The sequence below is a fragment of the Salvelinus alpinus genome, chromosome 11, assembly GCF_045679555.1.
Source record: "Salvelinus alpinus chromosome 11, SLU_Salpinus.1, whole genome shotgun sequence".
Taxonomy (NCBI): domain Eukaryota; kingdom Metazoa; phylum Chordata; class Actinopteri; order Salmoniformes; family Salmonidae; genus Salvelinus; species Salvelinus alpinus.
This window is the reverse complement of record NC_092096.1, coordinates 23,898,536-23,919,667: the sequence shown is the minus strand read 5'-3', so window position 1 is coordinate 23,919,667 and position 21,132 is coordinate 23,898,536. Positions and strand designations below refer to the sequence as shown.

At 50.2% G+C, this 21,132-nt stretch overlaps 1 protein-coding gene across 1 annotated transcript in view; it reads right to left on the bottom strand.

Annotated features, from left to right (window-relative positions):
- exoc4 (exocyst complex component 4) overlaps positions 1-21,132 on the bottom strand; it is a 298,597-nt gene that overhangs the window by 256,998 nt on the left and 20,467 nt on the right. Inside the window, exons 4-6 of the mRNA XM_071332146.1 lie at positions 15,399-15,592; positions 12,505-12,614; positions 4,571-4,817 (exon numbers count right to left, since the gene is read on the bottom strand). Of these exons, the coding sequence (XP_071188247.1) occupies positions 4,571-4,817; positions 12,505-12,614; positions 15,399-15,592 (551 nt within the window). The remainder of the gene's footprint in view (positions 1-4,570; positions 4,818-12,504; positions 12,615-15,398; positions 15,593-21,132) is intronic.

Genomic DNA, 21,132 nt, shown 5'->3' with positions numbered 1-21,132 from the left:
AGAGGGTGAACAGAGGAGGCTGAGGAGAGGGAGAACAGAGGAGAATGAGGAGAAGGAGAACAGAGGAGGCTGAGGAGAGGGAGAACAGAGGAGAATGAGGAGAAGGAGAACAGAGGAGGCTGAGGAGAGGGTGCTTTGACCTACCCTGTGCTTTGACCTCTTTCTCCCCTCTCTCTCCAGATGAAATCTCGCGTCTTGTGACGGCCGGCCGCCCAACAACCTGCCCGCTTGACCCTATCCCCTCCTCTCTTCTCCAGACCATTTCCGGAGACCTTCTCCCTTACCTCACCTCGCTCATCAACTCATCCTTGACCGCTGGCTACGTCCCTTCCGCCTTCAAGAGAGCGAGAGTTGCACCCCTTCTGAAAAAACCTACACTCGATCCCTCCGATGTCAACAACTACAGACCAGTATCCCTTCTTTCTTTTCTCTCCAAAACTCTTGAACGTGCCGTCCTTGGCCAGCTCTCCTGCTATCTCTCTCAGAATGACCTTCTTGATCCAAATCAGTCAGGTTTCAAGACTAGTCATTCAACTGAGACTGCTCTTCTCTGTGTCACGGAGGCGCTCCGCACTGCTAAAGCTAACTCTCTCTCCTCTGCTCTCATCCTTCTAGACCTATCGGCTGCCTTTGATACTGTGAACCATCAGATCCTCCTCTCCACCCTCTCCGAGTTGGGCATCTCCGGCGCGGCCCACGCTTGGATTGCGTCCTACCTGACAGGTCGCTCCTACCAGGTGGCGTGGCGAGAATCTGTCTCCGCACCACGTGCTCTCACCACTGGTGTCCCCCAGGGCTCTGTTCTAGGCCCTCTCCTATTCTCGCTATACACCAAGTCACTTGGCTCTGTCATATCCTCACATGGTCTCTCCTATCATTGCTATGCAGACGACACACAATTAATTTTCTCCTTTCCCCCTTCTGATATCCAGGTGGCGAATCGCATCTCTGCATGTCTGGCAGACATATCAGTGTGGATGACGGATCACCACCTCAAGCTGAACCTCGGCAAGACGGAGCTGCTCTTCCTCCCGGGGAAGGACTGCCCGTTCCATGATCTCGCCATCACGGTTGACAACTCCATTGTGTCCTCCTCCCAGAGCGCTAAGAACATTGGCGTGATCCTGGACAACACCCTGTCGTTCTCAACTAACATCAAGGCGGTGACCCGTTCCTGTAGGTTCATGCTCTACAACATTCGCAGAGTACGACCCTGCCTCACACAGGAAGCGGCGCAGGTCCTAATCCAGGCACTTGTCATCTCCCGTCTGGATTACTGCAACTCGCTGTTGGCTGGGCTCCCTGCCTGTGCCATTAAACCCCTACAATTCATCCAGAACGCCGCAGCCCGTCTGGTGTTCAACCTTCCCAAGTTCTCTCACGTCACCCCGCTCCTCCGCTCTCTCCACTGGCTTCCAGTTGAAGCTCGCATCCGCTACAAGACCATGGTGCTTGCCTACGGAGCTGTGAGGGGAACGGCACCTCCGTACCTTCAGGCTCTGATCAGGCCCTACACCCAAACAAGGGCACTGCGTTCATCCACCTCTGGCCTGCTCGCCTCACTACCTCTGAGGAAGTACAGCTCCCGCTCAGCCCAGTCAAAACTGTTCGCTGCTCTGGCACCCCAATGGTGGAACAAACTCCCCCACGACGCCAGGTCAGCGGAGTCAATCACCACCTTCCGGAAACACCTGAAACACCACCTCTTTAAGGAATACCTAGGATAGGATAAAGTAATCCTTCTAACCCCCCCCCCCTTAAAAGAGTTAGATGCACTATTGTAAAGTGGTTGTTCCACTGGATATCATAAGGTGAATGCACCAACTTGTAAGTCGCTCTGGATAAGAGCGTCTGCTAAATGACTTAAATGTAAATGTAAATGTAGGGAGAACAGAGGAGGCTGAGGAGATGGAGAACAGAGGAGAATGAGGAGAGGGTGAACAGAGGAGAATGAGGAGAGGGTGAACAGAGGAGGCTGTTGAGAGGGAGAACAGAGGAGGCTGAGGAGAGGGAGAACAGAGGAGGCTGAGGAGAGGGAGAACAGAGGAGGCTGAGGAGAGGGAGAACAGAGGAGGCTGTTGAGAGGGAGAACAGAGGAGGCTGTTGAGAGGGAGAACAGAGGAGGCTGTTGAGAGGGAGAACAGAGGAGGCTGAGGAGAGGGAGAACAGAGGAGGCTGTTGAGAGGGAGAACAGAGGAGGCTGAGGAGAGGGAGAACAGAGGAGGCTGTTGAGAGGGAGAACAGAGGAGGCTGTTGAGAGGGAGAACAGAGGAGGCTGAGGAGAGGGAGAACAGAGGAGGCTGTTGAGAGGGAGAACAGAGGAGGCTGAGGAGAGGGAGAACAGAGGAGGCTGAGGAGAGGGAGAACAGAGGAGGCTGAAGAGAGGGAGAACAGAGGAGGCTGTTGAGAGGGAGAACAGAGGAGGCTGAGGAGAGGGAGAACAGAGGAGGCTGAGGAGAGGGAGAACAGAGGAGGCTGTTGAGAGGGAGAACAGAGGAGAATGAGGAGAGGGAGAACAGAGGAGGCTGAGGAGATGGAGAACAGAGGAGGCTGTTGAGAGGGAGAACAGAGGAGAATGAGGAGAGGGTGAACAGAGGAGGCTGTTGAGAGGGAGAACAGAGGAGGCTGAGGAGAGAGAGAACAGAGGAGGCTGAGGAGAGGGAGAACAGAGGAGGCTGAGGAGATGGAGAACAGAGGAGGCTGAGGAGAGGGAGAAGAGAGGAGAATGAGGAGAGGGAGAACAGAGGAGGCTGAGGAGAGGGTGAACAGAGGAGGCTGAGGAGATGATGAACAGAGGAGGCTGTTGAGAGGGAGAACAGAGGAGGCTGAGGAGAGGGTGAACAGAGGAGGCTGAGGAGAGGGTGAACAGAGGAGGCTGAGGAGAGGGTGAACAGAGGAGGCTGAGGAGAGGGAGAACAGAGGAGAATGAGGAGAAGGAGAACAGAGGAGGCTGAGGAGAGAGAGAACAGAGGAGGCTGAGGAGATGGAGAACAGAGGAGAATGAGGAGAGGGAGAAGAGAGGAGGCTGAGGAGAGGGAGAAGAGAGGAGGCTGAGGAGAGGGTGTGCTTAACGGTTTGCTTTATTAGGGTTTCCACAATGAGATGCGGAGAGAGAGGGAAGTGAGGATAGAGACTAATCAAAAACAATTTTCTAGCAGTTCACTCTCTCCCAAAACACCCGTCGTACTCACTCGGTCTAAAGCTAAAGAGCTAGGATAGAAAAGCCCAGGATTCAAGTGAAACTTCTCTTCTTCTTGCTTGATGGTTTGTTTGCTTATTAGTGATGGAGACACAGACACATACAGTACCTCTCCTCCACTGTTCCTACCTCACCTCAGACCCATACAGTACCTCTCCTCCCCTGTTCCTACCTCACCTCAGCCCCATACAGTACCTCTCCTCCACTGTTCCTACCTCACCTCAGACACATACAGTACCTCTCCTCCACTGTTCCTACCTCACCTCAGACACATACAGTACCTCTCCTCCACTGTTCCTACCTCACCTCAGACCCATACAGTACCTCTCCTCCACTGTTCCTACCTCACCTCAGACACATACAGTACCTCTCCTCCACTGTTCCTACCTCACCTCAGACCCATACAGTACCTCTCCTCCACTGTTCCTACCTCACCTCCCCTGTTCAAACCTCACCTCAGATACATACAGTACCTCTCCTCCACTGTTCCTACATCACCTCAGATACATACAGTACCTCTCCTCCACTGTTCCTACCTCACCTCAGACACATACAGTACCTCACCTCCCCTGTTCCTACCTCACCTTAGCCAGTGAGTTGGACAAAACTATACACCCAAAGGCCCTGTTTGAAAACCCACAATATATCCTTCCTTCCCTCCTTGAAGAAATCACAAATTCCACATGATTGAATGGGTAAAAAGCTGGGTTTCACTTCATAGCTCTCACCTATCCAGTCATGTGAGATTAGTGGTCACTTCAAGGAAGGAAAGCTGCATTTCTTTTTCACATTTTCAAACAGAGCCAATGTCCCCAAACTCCGTCCCCTTATCATTTCTTCTGCTCCACCTACACCTTTTCTCACTGAATAACCAAACCCATTTCCCCCCCCCCTCCCTCTTTCCTCACCTGGGCTGTCACTCTGTGACCAGGCTCTCCTCTCTGGTAGGCATGGTCTGCTATCCCACCATCCACCCCTACACCTCCACCCCTACCTGCATCCCGTCTTCCCTCCACCCCCATCCCTACCTCCATCCCTACCTCCCTCCCTACCTGCATCCCGCCTTCCCTCCACCCCCATCCCTACCTGCATCCCGTCTTCCCTCCACCCCCATCCCTACCTCCATCCCTACCTCCCTCCCTACCTGCATCCCGCCTTCCCTCCACCCCCATCCCTACCTGCATCCCGTCTTCCCTCCACCCCCATCCCTACCTCCAACCTCCACCCCTACCTGCATCCCGTCTTCCCTCCACCCCCATCCCTACCTCCAACCCTACCTCCATCCCTACCTGCATCCCGCCTTCCCTCCCCCTTCACCCCTACCTGCACCCCTCCATCCCACCTTCCAGCCTTCCCTCCACCCCTCCCTACCTGGGCTGGCTCTCTGTGGCTAGGTTCTCTCCTCTCTGGTAGGCGTGATCAGCTATCTGGGTAGTGGATCTCTTCAGTATCTGCTTCAGCTCAGGCTCCAGGCGCTCCATGATGGCCTTGATAGCCTCCGGGATCTTCTTGAGCTTGGCCAGGCCTTTGATGAGGACGCCCATGAACTCTTGGGTGTTCTCCTCCGGGTGCACGTCAGGGTCCTCGCGGGCCTCGTGGTGCGCCTGAAGCTCACGCACTGAAAGAGGGAGTGACACGGAGTGAGAGAGAAGTAGAGATGGATAGATAGAAAACATGGGAAGTGACGGAGGGAGAGAGAGATACTAGAGCTACAGGATGTGGTACTATTTGAAAGCCATCATACTCATGAAACATGAAAGAATGAGTTGTTATAGTTGTAACCATCATCATAAACATCATCCTAGTCCCTACTGTCATCTCTTTCCTCTCAATGCTATACAGTCGTGGCCAAAAGTTTTGAGAATGACACAAATATAAATGTTCACAAAGTCTGCTGCCTCAGTTTGTATGATGGCAATTTGCATATACTCCAGAATGTTATGAAGAGTGATCAGATGAATTGCAATTAATTGCAAAGTCCCTCTTTGCCATGCAAATGAACTGAATCCCCAAAAAATCATTTCCACTGCATTTCAGCCCTGCCACAAAAGGACCAGCTGACATCATGTCAGTGATTCTCTCGTTAACACAGGTGTGAGTGTTGACGAGGACAAGGCTGGAGCTCACCCTGTCATGCTTATTGAGTTTGAATAACAGACTGGATCGCATCACTGCATCGCATCGCTAGCTGTGCCACCAGAGACTCTGAGTTCGCGCCCAGGCTCTGTCGCAGCCGGCCACGACCGGGAGGTCCGTGGGGCGACGCACAATTGGCCTAGCGTCGTCCAGGTTAGGGAGGGTTTGGCCGGTAGGGATATCCTTGTCTCATCGCGCACCAGCGACTCCTGTGGCGGGCCGTGCACGCGCCCGGTGCACGGTGTTTCCTCCGACACATTGGTGCGGCTGGCTTCCGGGTTGGATGCGCGCTGTGTTAAGAAGCAGTGCGGCTTAGTTGGGTTGTGTTTCGGAGGACGCATGGCTTTCGACCTTCGTCTCTCCCGAGCCCGTACGGGAGTTGTAGCGATGAGACAAGATAGTAACTACTAACAATTGGATAGCCCGAAATTGGGGAGAAAAAGGGGGTAAAAATTCAAAAATAAAAAGAATAACAGACTGGAAGCTTCAAAAGGAGGGTGGTGCTTGGAATCATTGTTCTTCCTCTGTCAACCATGGTTACCTGCAAGGAAACACGTGCCGTCATCATTGCTTTGCACAAAAAGGGCTTCACAGGCAAGGATATTGCTGCCAGTAAGGTTGCACCTAAATCAACCATTTATCGGATCATCAAGAACTTCAAGGAGAGCGGTTCAATTGTTGTGAAGAAGGCTTCAGGGCCGCCAAGAAAGTCCAGCAAGCGCCAGGACCGTCTCCTAAAGTTGATTCAGCTGCGGGATCGGGGCACCACCAGTACAGAGCTTGCTCAGGAATGGCAGCAGGCAGGTGTGAGTGCATCTGCACGCATAGTGAGGCGAATACTTTTGGAGGATGGCCTGGTGTCAAGAAGGGCAGCAAAGAAGCCACTTCTCTCCAGGAAAAACATCAGGGACAGACTGATATTCTGCAAAAGGTACAGGGATTGGACTGCTGAGGACTGGGGTAAAGTCATTTTCTCTGATGAATCCCATTTCCGATTGTTTGGGGCATCCAGAAGAAAGCTTGTCCGGAGAAGACAAGCTGAGCGCTACCATCAGTCCTGTGTCATGCCAACAGTAAAGCATCCTGAGAACATTCATGTGTGGGGTTGCTTCTCAGCCAAGGGAGTGGGCTCGCTCACAATTTTGCCTAAGAACCTAGCCATGAATAAAGAATGGTACCAACACATCCTCCGAGAGCAACTTCTCCCAACCATCCAGGAACAGTTTGGTGACGAACAATGCCTTTTCCAGCATGATGGAGCACCTTGCCATAAGGCAAAAGTGATAACTAAGTGGCTCGGGGAACAAAACATCGATATTTTGGGCCCATGGCCAGGAAACTCCCCAGACCTTAATCCCATTGAGAACCTGTGGTCAATCTTCAAGAGGCAGGTGGACAAACACAAATTCTGACAAACTTCAAGCATTGATTATGCAAGTCAGTCAGGATGTGGCCCAGAAGTTAATTGACAGCATGCCAGGGCGGATTGCAGAGGTCTTGAAAAAGAACTTAATGTAATTGTAAATAAAAGCCTTTGACACTTATGAAATGCTTGTAATTATACTTCAGTATTCCATAGTAACATCTGACAAAAATATCTAAAGACACTGAAGCAGCAAACTTTGTGGAAATTAATATTTGTGTCATTCTCAAAACGTTTGCCCACGACTGTACAGTAGTATTATCATCACCATAACAACCCCGTACATCTCACCACTCACTACTAGGCTTTCAGCTCTTCCTCGTCATCACAAACTTGTGAGTGTTTGGATCAAATGAAAACATTCCCACAACACTTCTTCAACTTTACCTCCCTGTTCAGCACCTCAACCCCCCCTCCCTCCCTCCCTCCCTCAGACCTCGCTGCATTAGCTTGCTAAATTGAGAGTAACAGCAGGGCTACATTCTAATTCCAGTCTGATGATACAGCCTCCGTTTTCCCTTCAAAGCGTTGTAAGTGGAGTACGTTAAGAGAGTTCATGTTTATGTGACGTTAATAGACTTTATTTCTCCTGCCAGCGACTGTAGTTTTTTCACGTCATAATCACTACAATTACCAGCTACTAAATGATGTGCGCTGAGGCCATTAGACGAAGCAGCGTTGTCGACAAAAGCTGTAGAGTTATGCTGTCGTCATCACGGCACATGGCACTTAGCACGTGGCGGCGGCTAATTGCTTGCGTTTTGCTGTAAAAATGCGAGAGGAAAGTGCAGTTAGCGCAGGGAAATGACTTAGGCCCTGGGTGTGAATTAAGCGGCTTCTCTCTCTCTCTACCTGAGTTAGTCAACTGACTCCATCAACAAACAGCAGCAATTATAGGGGAGAGAGTCATCAGTGGGATGGTAGGCTCAGAGGAGGAGAGAGGGGGTTGGTAGAGGGAAGATTGGCTAGAGGACAGGGGTATGGGGAGGGGTTAGGCGTTTCTAAGGCTGGCATTGCGACTGTATTGGGGGTGTGGCTGGGAAAAGGATAGAGGTTAGTGGGGCGAAGAAGAGTGGGGGTCTGCTAATGGAATAGGGACAGAGGTTAGCGGGGCGAAGAAGAGTGGGGGTCTGGTAATTGGCATAGGGACAGAGGTTAGTGGGGTGAGGAAGAGTGGGGGTCTGGTAATGGCATAGGGACAGAGGTTAGTGGGGAGAGGAAGAGTGGGGGTCTGGTAATGGCATAGGGACAGAGGTTAGTGGGGTGAGGAAGAGTGGGGGTCTGGTAATGGCATAGGGACAGAGGTTAGCGGGGAGAGGAAGAGTGGGGGTCTGGTAATGGTATAGGGACAGAGGTTAGTGGGGCGCGGAAGAGTGGGGGTCTGGTAATGGCATAGGGACAGAGGTTAGAGGGGCGAGGAAGAGTGGGGGTCTGGTAATGGCATAGGGACAGAGGTTAGAGGGGCGAGGAAGAGTGGGGGTCTGGTAATGGCATAGGGACAGAGGTACGGAGGAGGGGCTATGGAGCTGTAACAGACACAGTACACCTGCAGCTAGCAGTAGGGTGGCTAACTGACCAGGTACCGGGGCACACCTGACCTGACAGGGAAGGAGGGTTCAGGCTTGCATTCAAACAAACGTGTTAGGATGGGTTGAGTGGGTGGGTGGGTAGGGTGGGTAGGGTAGGGCCTGGGAGAAAGTGGGAGAAAGTAGAGAGAGAGAGAGAAAGAGAGAGAGAGATTACCTAGATCTTAATCAAAAATAACTAGACCAGAGAGAAGCTTTTCTTTTTACCTTTATTTAACTAGGCAAGTCAGTTAACAACAAATTCTTATTTACAATGACGGCCTAGGAACAGTGGGTTAACTGCCTTGTTCAGGGACAACTAAACAAACCCCACAACCAGGGAATGCTATCAACACACTATAACAAACTCCACAACCAGGGAATGTTATCAACACACTATAACAAACTCCACAGCCAGGGAATGTTATCAACACACTATAACAAACTCCACAACCAGGGAATGTTATCAACACACTATAACAAACTCCACAGCCAGGGAATGTTATCAACACACTATAACAAACCCCACAACCAGGGAATGTTATCAACACACTATAACAAACTCCACAACCAGGGAATGTTATCAACACACTATAACAAACCCCACAACCAGGGAATGTTATCAACACACTATAACAAACTCCACAACCAGGGAATGTCATCAACACACTATAACAAACCCCACAACCAGGGAATGTTATCAACACACTATAACAAACTCCACAACCAGGGAATGTTATCAACACACTATAACAAACCCCACAACCAGGGAATGTTATCAACACACTATAACAAACTCCACAACCAGGGAATGTTATCAACACACTATAACAAACTCCACAACCAGGGAATGTTATCAACACACTATAACAAACCCCACAACCAGGGAATGTAATCAACACGCTATAACAAACTCCACAGCCAGGGAATGTTATCACCACACTATAACAAACCCCACAACCAGGGAATGTAATCAAAACACTATAACAAACTCCACAACCAGGGAATGTTATCAACACACTATAACAAACTCCACAACCAGGGAATGTAATCAACACACTATAACAAACCCCACAACCAGGGAATGTTATCAACACACTATAACAAACCCCACAACCAGGGAATGCTATCAACACACTATAACAAACTCCACAACCAGGGAATGTAATCAACACACTATAACAAACCCCACAACCAGGGAATGCTATCAACACACTATAACAAACTCCACAACCAGGGAATGTTATCAACACACTATAACAAACTCCACAACCAGGGAATGCTATCAACACACTATAACAAACTCCACAACCAGGGAATGTTATCAACACACTATAACAAACTCCACAGCCAGGGAATGTAATCAACACACTATAACAAACTCCACAGCCAGGGAATGCTATCAACACACTATAACAAACTCCACAACCAGGGAATGCTATCAACACACTATAACAAACTCCACAACCAGGGAATGTTATCAACACACTATAACAAACTCCACAGCCAGGGAATGTAATCAACACACTATAACAAACTCCACAACCAGGGAATGCTATCAACACACTATAACAAACTCCACAGCCAGGGAATGTAATCAACACACTATAACAAACTCCACAGCCAGGGAATGCTATCAACACACTATAACAAACTCCACAGCCAGGGAATGTAATCAACACACTATAACAAACTCCACAGCCAGGGAATGCTATCAACACACTATAACAAACCCCACAACCAGGGAATGTTATCAACACACTATAACAAACCCCACAACCAGGGAATGCTATCAACACACTATAACAAACTCCACAACCAGGGAATGCTATCAACACACTATAACAAACCCCACAACCAGGGAATGTTATCAACACACTATAACAAACCCCACAACCAGGGAATGTCATCAACACACTATAACAAACCCCACAACCAGGGAATGTTATCAACACACTATAACAAACTCCCCTGTAGACGCTGTATTACCAGAGGTAACTGTTCCTCTGTGGCTTATGAGCATAATGAATGTTATCCACCCCACTGTGCTGACAGGAATACATGGTGACTAATGGGAGATATGGAGGGGTGGCAGCTGATTATGCTGTTATGAAAACGTATGAACGAGTATGATAATGCCCTAATAATGATGTGATGCATGTACTGGTATGATAATGCCCTAATAACGCTGTGACGTATGCACCAGTATGGACTGATAATGCTGTGATATATGCAAGAGTATGATAATAACCCGATAATGCCGTGATGCACGTACTAGTATGATAATGCCCTGATAATGCTGTGATGCACATACTAGTATGATAAGGCCCTGATAATGCTGTGGTGCACGTACTAGTTTGATAATGCACTAATAATGTTGTGATGTATGCACTAGTATGATAATGCTCTAATGTTGTGATGTATGTACTATTATGACAATGGGCTAATAACGTTGTGATGTACGTACTATTATGATAATGGCCTAGTAATGCTGGGATGCATGCACTGATAATGCTGTGATGTATGTACTAGCATGATAAAGCAGCGATGTATGTACTATTATGATAATGCCCTAATGCTGTGATGTACGTACTATTATGATAATGGTCTAATAATGCTGTGATGGACAGTATGTACTATTATGATAATAGCCTAATAATCCCGTGATGTATGTACTGTGCTGCAAGGGGGAGGAAATACGAGGCATAGAGTGAAGCGGGGAGAAGGTGTGTGCGTGTCAGCGTGCGTGCTTTAGTGCTTCTGTGTGTGTGTGCATGTGCTAGCTGGCATGTAAATGCCATCAGTGGAGTGTGTGTGAGAGGCAGTGTTATGTATGAGGTGTGTTGCGCCTGCAGCGTTCTCTGGTACACACCCCTAATGACATGATAATGGATGTAATAACTGCAGCAGTACAGATCCCTGCTAATGATTTCATTATCACTAGGAGCATCGGCAGTGGAACGACGGTAGAACACTAACCTGACAACTCTACCACTGTGCTATCCAGGAGACAACTATGTTCCAATAGTTCTCATCAAGTCTCCACAGTCTCTCTCTCCATCTACACCATGTTCTCTTTTCTATCTATCCATCTCCTCTCCCTTTCTATTTTCCACTCATACCATACCACCCATACCACCCTGCATACCACTGTTGGCTTGCTTCTGAAGCTAAGCAGGGTCGGTCCTGGTCAGTCCCTGGATGGGAGACCAGATGCTGCTGGAAGTGGTGTTGGAGGGCCAGTAGGAGGCACTCTTTCCTCTGGTCTGAAAAATATCCCAATGCCCCAGGGCAGTGATTGGGGACACTGCCCTGTGTAGGGTGCCGTCTTTCGGATGGGACGTTAAACGGGTGTCCTGACTCTCTGAGGTCATTAAAGATCCCATGGCACTTATCGTAAGAGTAGGGGTGTTAACCCCGGTGTCCTGGCTAAATTCCCAATCTGGCCCTCAAACCATCATGGTCACCTAATAATCCCCAGTTTATAATTGGCTCATTCATCCCCCTCCTCTCCCCTGTAACTATTCCCCAGGTCGTTGCTGCAAATGAGAACGTGTTCTCAGTCAACTTACCTGGTAAAATAACGGTAAAATAAAATAAAATAAATAAAAAAATATCCAGTTCTCTCCTGTTTCTTCCCCACATTATCTCACTGGCTCTCTATCCTTTCCCACCTCTCGCTGTCCCCGTCCCCTCCTCTCGCTGTCCCCGTCCCCTCCTCTCGCTGTCCCCGTCCCCTCCTCTCTCTGTCCCCGTCCCTTCCTCTCGCTGTCCCCGTCCCTTCCTCTCGCTGTCCCCGTCCCTTCCTCTCTCTGTCCCCGTCCCTTCCTCTCGCTGTCCCCGTCCCTTCCTCTCGCTGTCCCCGTCCCTTCCTCTCGCTGTCCCCGTCCCTTCCTCTCTCTGTCCCCGTCCCTTCCTCTCTCTGTCCCCGTCCCTTCCTCTCGCTGTCCCCGTCTCTTCCTCGTCTCCCACCCCCTCCATGACCCCCCTCTTCCTCTCTCATCCAGTAGTATTCCTAAAGCCATTCTACTGGTGGTAATGAAGTAAGGCCAGCACAATCAATTGCACCAAAACATTCCTTTATTAGGTTGGTATAGTGTGCATACCCTCATTTAGTACTGCTGTATTCAGCCAAGCAGCCGTGCATAATGGATGTGTGTTGGACTGCCAAGGCTACTTACTGCTGGTGGTCCCTGGGGTGCTGAACTGGGAGGAGTCCATCAGCTTGCGAGGGGTGGACAGGCTGCTGACGTCCAGCTGGGGCAGAGGGGACGTGTCTTTGGTTGTAGAGCTGGGGAGAGTTGAGAAGAGCATCATCAGTCACCGTCATCATCATCATCCTCGTTACAAATTCAATAAATCAAAAAAAAAATGCATTTATTTTCAATGACTTTTCACTAAACTGAAAAGTAAAAGCTACTTATTTCAAAATGTTAAATTAAAATTACTTCCTGAATTGTCTGGCTTCAATTTAAATTGAGCCCAACCCTGCTACCCACAACGACTATATTCACCTGAGAGACAAGCAGAACTTTATAATGAACCTGTTAACAACCTGGATGAACAGAGTCAGCCATGTACCTACCTCCACACAGTGTTGAGTGGAGCCCTTTACCTCCACACAGTGTTGAGTGTAGCCCTGACCTGTACCTCCACACAGTGTTGAGTGGAGCCCTGACCTGTACCTCCACACAGTGTTGAGTGGAGCCCTGACCTGTACCTCCACACAGTGTTGAGTGTAGCCCTGACCTGTACCTCCACACAGTGTTGAGTGGAGCCCTGACCTGTACCTCCACACAGTGTTGAGTGTAGCCCTGACCTGTACCTCCACACAGTGTTGAGTGGAGCCCTGACCTGTACCTCCACACAGTGTTGAGTGGAGCCCTGACCTGTACCTCCACACAGTGTTGAGTGTAGCCCTGACCTGTACCTCCACACAGTGTTGAGTGGAGCCCTGACCTGTACCTCCACACAGTGTTGAGTGTAGCCCTGACCTGTACCTCCACACAGTGTTGAGTGTAGACCTGTACCTCCACACAGTGTTGAGTGGAGCCCTGACCTGTACCTCCACACAGTGTTGAGTGGAGCCCTGACCTGTACCTCCACACAGTGTTGAGTGTAGCCCTTTACCTCCACACAGTGTTGAGTGGAGCCCTGACCTGTACCTCCACACAGTGTTGAGTGGAGCCCTGACCTGTACCTCCACACAGTGTTGAGTGTAGCCCTTTACCTCCACACAGTGTTGAGTGTAGCCCTTTACCTCCACACAGTGTTGAGTGTAGCCCTTTACCTCCACACAGTGTTGAGTGTAGCCCTGACCTGTACCTCCACACAGTGTTGAGTGGAGCCCTGACCTGTACCTCCACACAGTGTTGAGTGTAGCCCTGACCTGTACCTCCACACAGTGTTGAGTGGAGCCCTGACCTGTACCTCCACACAGTGTTGAGTGGAGCCCTGACCTGTACCTCCACACAGTGTTGAGTGGAGCCCTGACCTGTACCTCCACACAGTGTTGAGTGTAGCCCTGACCTGTACCTCCACACAGTGTTGAGTGGAGCCCTGACCTGTACCTCCACACAGTGTTGAGTGGAGCCCTGACCTGTACCTCCACACAGTGTTGAGTGGAGCCCTGACCTGTACCTCCACACAGTGTTGAGTGGAGCCCTGACCTGTACCTCCACACAGTGTTGAGTGGAGCCCTGACCTGTACCTCCACACAGTGTTGAGTGGAGCCCTGACCTGTACCTCCACACAGTGTTGAGTGGAGCCCTGACCTGTACCTCCACACAGTGTTGAGTGGAGCCCTGACCTGTACCTCCACACAGTGTTGAGTGGAGCCCTGACCTGTACCTCCACACAGTGTTGAGTGGAGCCCTGACCTGTACCTCCACACAGTGTTGAGTGGAGCCCTGACCTGTACCTCCACACAGTGTTGAGTGGAGCCCTGACCTGTACCTCCACACAGTGTTGAGTGGAGCCCTGACCTGTACCTCCACACAGTGTTGAGTGGAGCCCTGCTTAGTGAGTGTTGAGTGGTGGTGGGTTGTTCTTACCAAACCTCCATTATACAGGAGCTTTAACCTGTCACTCTAAGACCCCAACTAATACATCACTCTACAGTACGTCACAGCACAGACACCACACTGCTGTACACACAACAATCACACACACAGAGAAAAAGACATCAATCACACAATAAAGATACAACACACACACACACACACACACCTAGCATGAATTAACAACCATCAAAACAACATGCTTCATTGCTGGAGAGGTGGCTGACCTGCATCAGCCTAATGTGTTGTGATGCTGCATCTTGGTTTAGAATCAGCATGCAGGTGGCAGCCGTCGCTCCACACAGCACTCTAACATGTCCCAAATGGCACCTTATTCCCTGCATAGTGCACTACACAGTGTATTACTTTTTAAAGTAGTGCACTGAGTAGGGAATAGGGTGCCATTTGGGACACCCCGATGGTGTTGGTATGATAATCCTCCCGATGCTAATGTGGGTTATGACGCGGTCGTCGACTAACCAAAACCCACATTATCATTCTACAGAGCGTCATCTCTGGTCCCTCATGAATGAATCAGATGTGTTTGCACTAAGTGGTGAGACGGGGACGTTGTCTTGTCACTAGAAGTTTAGACTAGCTAATGTAAACACTGAGGGACAACACGTGTAGCGTGGAACTGTGCTGTGTGGGATTAGAGGAGTGGAGGTTGAACACTGACTTGTCTCATGTTATGGTATTTCATTTAATGATTTCAACTAGTTTTCCCCCAATTATACATTTACTTCCAACGCAGAGTGAACACCCATACACTTCAGACTCCCAAAGCTTTTATTTTGAAGTGAAAGACTACTTCCAATCTCTACTGAGATCTGGTGTTTGAGTTCTTGCCCTACTATTCTAGAATACTGCAAATGATGAACATGACATTCCCTCTGTTGACTGCACTTGAAGTGGGATTGACCCCCACTCTGATCTCCCTGACCTCACAGCGTGTTCCTAACAACTCACACCTCCGCCCCACTCCCACCCTCTCTCCCCGCCCCCAGGCCACTCACCCCCCGTGGCGTCCCTGGTTCTTGTCCTTGTTCTTGGTCCCCAGGCGGCTGGTAGACTTGATGTAGAGGTGCCGGTGCAGCTCGTCGATGAGGACCACGTGGATGTTGAGCTTCTTACTGTGGAGCTCCAGACGCAGGTCCCCCAGACCCTCCACCTGCAGCAGGGGGCCCTCCAGAGACTCCACCGCTGACACCTGCACGAGGGGGACCACAGGAGACACACCTGAATAGATCTATACACCTTGGAATGTAGGGGAGACCTGAACACAGCTCCAGGTACCTGGTATATTATCCACTAGTACTCACTGTATATCTGAATACACCTGGCAACACTTCAGAATACAGTACTTTGATGAGGACCACAGGGACATGTTTATTAGGCCACGCCATGGAAAACTGTTTCAAATGTAATCAATAATGAATCTAAATCTTCACAGTCATAAACAAGATGTGGATATAATTGGCTAGTTTAATTGGTACCTAATGGACTTGAGTATTTAGAGAAAGTTTATTTGAACTGTAAATCTGAACCATGTCTGTTCACACATTACACCTCACAGGTTGTCAGACGGGTTGTTAGACCGGTTACTAGACAGACAAATAATACACCAGCAACACCACCAATGTAACTACAGTGTATCCTCTGTGTTAACACTGCTGCTGTATGTAGAACGTTCTACATGTTTTACATTGTAGTCATTTGGCTTTCTCTCCCTCCCTCCCTCCCTCCCTCACTCCGTCCCTCTCTCTCCGTCCGTCCATCTCTCTGTCCGTCCGTCCGTCCCTCTCTCTGTCCGTCCGTCCGTCCGTCCCTCTCTCTGTCCGTCCGTCCGTCCGTCCCTCTCTCTGTCCGTCCGTCCGTCCGTCCGTCCCTCTCTCTGTCCGTCCGTCCGTCCGTCCGTCCCTCTCTCTGTCCGTCCGTCCGTCCCTCTCTCTGTCCGTCCGTCCGTCCCTCTCTCTGTCCGTCCGTCCGTCCTTCTCTCTGTCCGTCCGTCCGTCCTTCTCTCTGTCCGTCCGTCCGTCCCTGTCTCTCTCTGTCCGTCCGTCCCTCTCTCGATCTCTCCCTCCCTCCCTCCTCCCGTCTCAGTTTTCATTAGCATTATGGTTATGGCGTGTTTATATTTAATAAATCTTCATGGTGGTAAATGAGAGTTTTTTATTAGAGTGGGTTAATGGCTAGATGATAGCGCTCCAGAGAGCCATCACAGACTGTGTGTGTATCACCGGGCGGGACGGACAGGAGGAAAGGAAGGGAGGGACATAGGTCAAGTATGGGTTGATGCAAATCAGTGCAGCATTAGCCAAAAGATGTGCTAATGCTGTGCATGATCAGCCCCCGTCAGCTTAATAGAATAACGCTGCATGCCTCTGTGTTCCTCACTCTGTGGTGTAGGTGTGTGTGTGTGTGTGTGTGTGTGTGTGTGTGTGTGTGTGTGTGTGTGTGTGTGTGTGTGTGTATGCATATACTGTAACTAACTGTGAGTGGGTGTGACCAATGTGTATGCGTCTGAGTGTATGTCTATAAGTACGTGTGTGTCAACAGTCCACAAGTGCGTGCATGTGTGTATGCCTTGTGTGTGTGTCCTTGAGTGTGCGTGTGTGTCCGCAAGTGTGTGTGTGTGACTCATTACCAGTGGGCCGGGATGACAGAAGAAGGCTGGTTAACATCGTTAGGGAGCCCGGGCTGTCAAGCTAATCAACTATACGAGGCTTCCTGAGAGTTAGCAGGATGGGGAGAGAGGGGAGAGGGAGAAGAGGGGGACTCACAGGAGGGGGAGGATAGAAGGGGTACATGTGACAGCCCGTCACTGGCCTCTCTGGTGCACACTGGGCTCAGACGGGGTGTGTGTGTGTGTGTGTGTGTGTGTGTGTGTGTGTGTGTGTGTGTGTGTGTGTGTGTAGGATAAGAGTGGAGAAGAGAGACTTTTTTTGGAAAGTGAACCAGTCCTGTCCCTCACTAACCCCATGGGGTCTTGTAACACTGCCATTCAGCTGAGGCAGAAAGAGAGCAGTGGGAATACTAATAGTCAAGCAGAGAGAGAGAGAGAAGACAGAGAGAGAGCTGAGGGAGGGCTAGAGGAGGAGGGGATGGAAGGAGAGTGTGAAAGTGAGGGAGACGTTAATCTGACAGATGAGCAGGGTAATGAGTGACAGCATGTCTGGAATGAACACATCAGGGAGTCTCACAGGATTGACAGAGAAAGGATGGATTTACAACAGACCGGAGAGAGAGGAGAGAGCTGAGAGAGAGAGAAGAGCTGAGAGAGAGGAGAGAGAGGAGAGAGCTGAGAGAGAGAGGAGAGAGCTGAGAGAGAGAGAGAGGAGAGAGCTGAGAGAGAGAGGAGAGTGAGAGGAGAGAGCTGAGAGAGAGGAGTAGAGAGCTGAGAGAGCTGAGAGAGAGCTGAGAGTGAGAGGAGAGAGCTGACAGTGAGAGGAGAGAGCTGAGAGAGGGGGGGAGAGAGCTGAGAGAGGGGGGGAGAGAGCTGAGAGAGAGAGGAGAGAGCTGAGAGAGGGGGGAGAGAGCTGAGAGAGGGGGGAGAGCTGAGAGAGAGCTGAGAGGGGAGAGAGCTGAGAGAGAGGGGAGAGAGAGGGGAGAGAGAGGGGAGAGAGCTGAGAGGGGGGAGAGAAAGGGGAGAGGGGAGAGAGAGGGGAGAGAGCTGCGAGAGAGAGGAGAGAGCTGAGAGGGGGGAGAGAGCTGAGTGAGGGGGGAGAGCTGAGAGAGGGGGAGAGCTGAGAGAGGGGGAGAGCTGAGAGAGGGGGGAGAGCTGAGAGAGGGGGGGGGAGCTGAGAGAGGGGGGAGAGAGCTGAGAGAGGGGGGGAGAGAGCTGAGAGAGAGAGGAGAGAGCTGAGAGAGAGAGGAGAGAGCTGAGAGAGAGAGAGGAGAGAGCTGAGAGAGGGGGGAGAGAGCTGAGAGAGGGGGGAGAGAGCTGAGAGAGAGAGGAGAGAGCTGAGAGAGGGGGGAGAGAGCTGAGAGAGGGGGGAGTGATAGGAAGAGAGGGAGATCTGAGACGGTGGAAAGGGAGAGCAAAACAAAGAGTTAACCAATAAAAAGGAGAGAGACAGACAGAGAGATAACTGTTGCAGCCTCTCTCCTACTGAGAGGCAAATTGAAACACCTAGCTTGAAATGGACACTGACAGTCTTCTGTGAAAGCAATGTAATGAGGCACAGACCTGACTCACTGAGTTTCCTTAGATTAGCCTCCGTCAGACTGTTCCAGGGACAGCTTCAACTTGAGTTAGGGTCAACATCAGCTCTAGTCTAGCACCTATCAAACAAGATAGGATCCTTCTTGCATAGAGTACAGTGGCCCAGTTCCAATACTGTTATAAATCCATCCTTATTTCCTGGAGGTCACTGATCTAACACAGTTGGATATGTGAGAGCAAGGACTCCACACCATTACAAAGGCTTGGGCCAGTGGAGGCTGGTGGGAGGAGCTGTAGAAGGCCGGTTCATTGTGATGGCTAGAATGGAGTCAAACATGTGGTTTCCATATGTTTGATACGTTCCATTTTTATTCCATTCTAGCCATTACAATGAGCATGTCCTTCTATAGCTCCTCCCACCAGCCTATTTGTTCATGCAGGGATTTCCGGGGGAAACTGGAATAGCACACAAGGGGGCGCTAAAAACACACAAAAACATTGCTTTCCCAGAATACAAATAAAAATTGCACAAGTAATAGCGAAATCGTATAGAAGATGTTAGCTAAATGCTAACAAGCGAAAACGAACATAAACTAATTGCAGACAGGCAAATCCAGCTCATGAAGTTATACAAGCATAGCTAGTTGCTACCGAATGTCCTTTCAGTGAGTGTGGACATTTACAGGCCAAAGTGAATGAGAGCAAGTGCAAATAAACAAAGTAGTGATGCATGTTTTTCAGAGGGGAGAGCAGCATGTGAACACGGAGCAGAGGGGAGAGCAGCATGTGAACACGGAGCAGAGGGGAGAGCAGCATGTGAACACGGAGCAGAGGGGAGAGCAGCATGTGAACACGGAGCAGAGGGGAGAGCAGCATGTGAACACGGAGCAGAGGGGAGAGCAGCATGTGAACACGGAGCAGAAGGGAGAGCAGCATGTGAACACGGAGCAGAGGGGAGAGCAGCATGTGAACACGGAGCAGAGGGGAGAGCAGCATGTGAACACGGAGCAGAGGGAAGAGCAGCATGTGAACACGGAGCAGAGGGGAGAGCAGCATGTGAACACGGAGCAGAGGGGAGAGCAGCATGTGAACACGGAGCAGAGGGAAGAGCAGCATGTGAACACGGAGCAGAGGGGAGAGCAGCATGTGAACACGGAGCAGAGGGGAGAGCAGCATGTGAACACGGAGCAGAGGGAAGAGCAGCATGTGAACACGGAGCAGAGGGGAGAGCAGCATGTGAACACGGAGCAGAGGGAAGAGCAGCATGTGAACACGGAGCAGAGGGAAGAGCAGCATGTGAACACGGAGCAGAGGGAAGAGCAGCATGTGAACACGGAGCAGAGGGGAGAGCAGCATGTGAACACGGAGCAGAGGGGAGAGCAGCATGTGAACACGGAGCAGAGGGAAGAGCAGCATGTGAACACGGAGCAGAGGGGAGAGCAGCATGTGAACACGGAGCAGAGGGGAGAGCAGCATGTGAACACGGAGCAGAGGGAAGAGCAGCATGTGAACACGGAGCAGAGGGAAGAGCAGCATGTGAACACGGAGCAGAGGGGAGAGCAGCATGTGAACACGGAGCAGAGGGGAGAGCAGCATGTGAACACGGAGCAGAGGGGAGAGCAGCATGTGAACACGGAGCAGAGGGGAGAGCAGCATGTGAACACGGAGCAGAGGGAAGAGCAGCATGTGAACACGGAGCAGAGGGGAGAGCAGCATGTGAACACGGAGCAGAGGGAAGAGCAGCATGTGAACATGGAGCAGAGGGAAGAGCAGCATGTGAACATGGAGCAGAGGGGAGAGCAGCATGTGAATATGGAGCAGAGGGGAGAGCAGCATGTGAACACGGAGCAGAGGGAAGAGAAAAAACACTAGTCGGAAGCACAGGGACAGCTCCTGTTGTGCTGTTATGGACTGACCAGCTCCTGATTTCTCCTGTTGTGCTGTTACAAACAAGAGACTGGCTCAACTGTTCTGGGGAACTACGGTAAGCTTCATAATGTAAAATAATACACTTTTTTAAAAAACTTGTTTTGACGGTATTGAAAAACCACCTGTGGCTTTTTCCAAATACCCGAGTATACCGCCAAGCCTCCCACTGCAGTGGTTCTTCCTTTAAAAGTTGCATCATACTGCAGCACAGCTTGCAGTGTGCTGCGTAATTGTATGGCACATTAGAGTGCATGACATCATATTATTTTGTTGCCAATAACGCTAGTTTGACCACCAGAGGGCGTCTTTGAGAAGGTAAGTTATTGAAATGACATGGCGCTGTAGGCCTAATAGTCCTGTTTATTGTAGCTGGTTTAGCGTAACTTACTTTTTGGCATAAAGGATACAGTATATCAATCAATCATTCAAGTCGTCCATGTCTTTAAATACAGTCAAGCATTTTAGATATAAAACGAAATAAAGGGTGCCTTGAATAATGAAACAATGAATAAACCGCAACATGTCGGCTAATGTGATTGAATTCACGAATGGGAAAGGGGGATACCTAGTCCGTTGTCCAATTGAATGTATTCAACTGAAATGTGTCTTCTGCATTTAACCCAACCCCTCAGAATCAGAAAGGTTCCTTGGGGCTG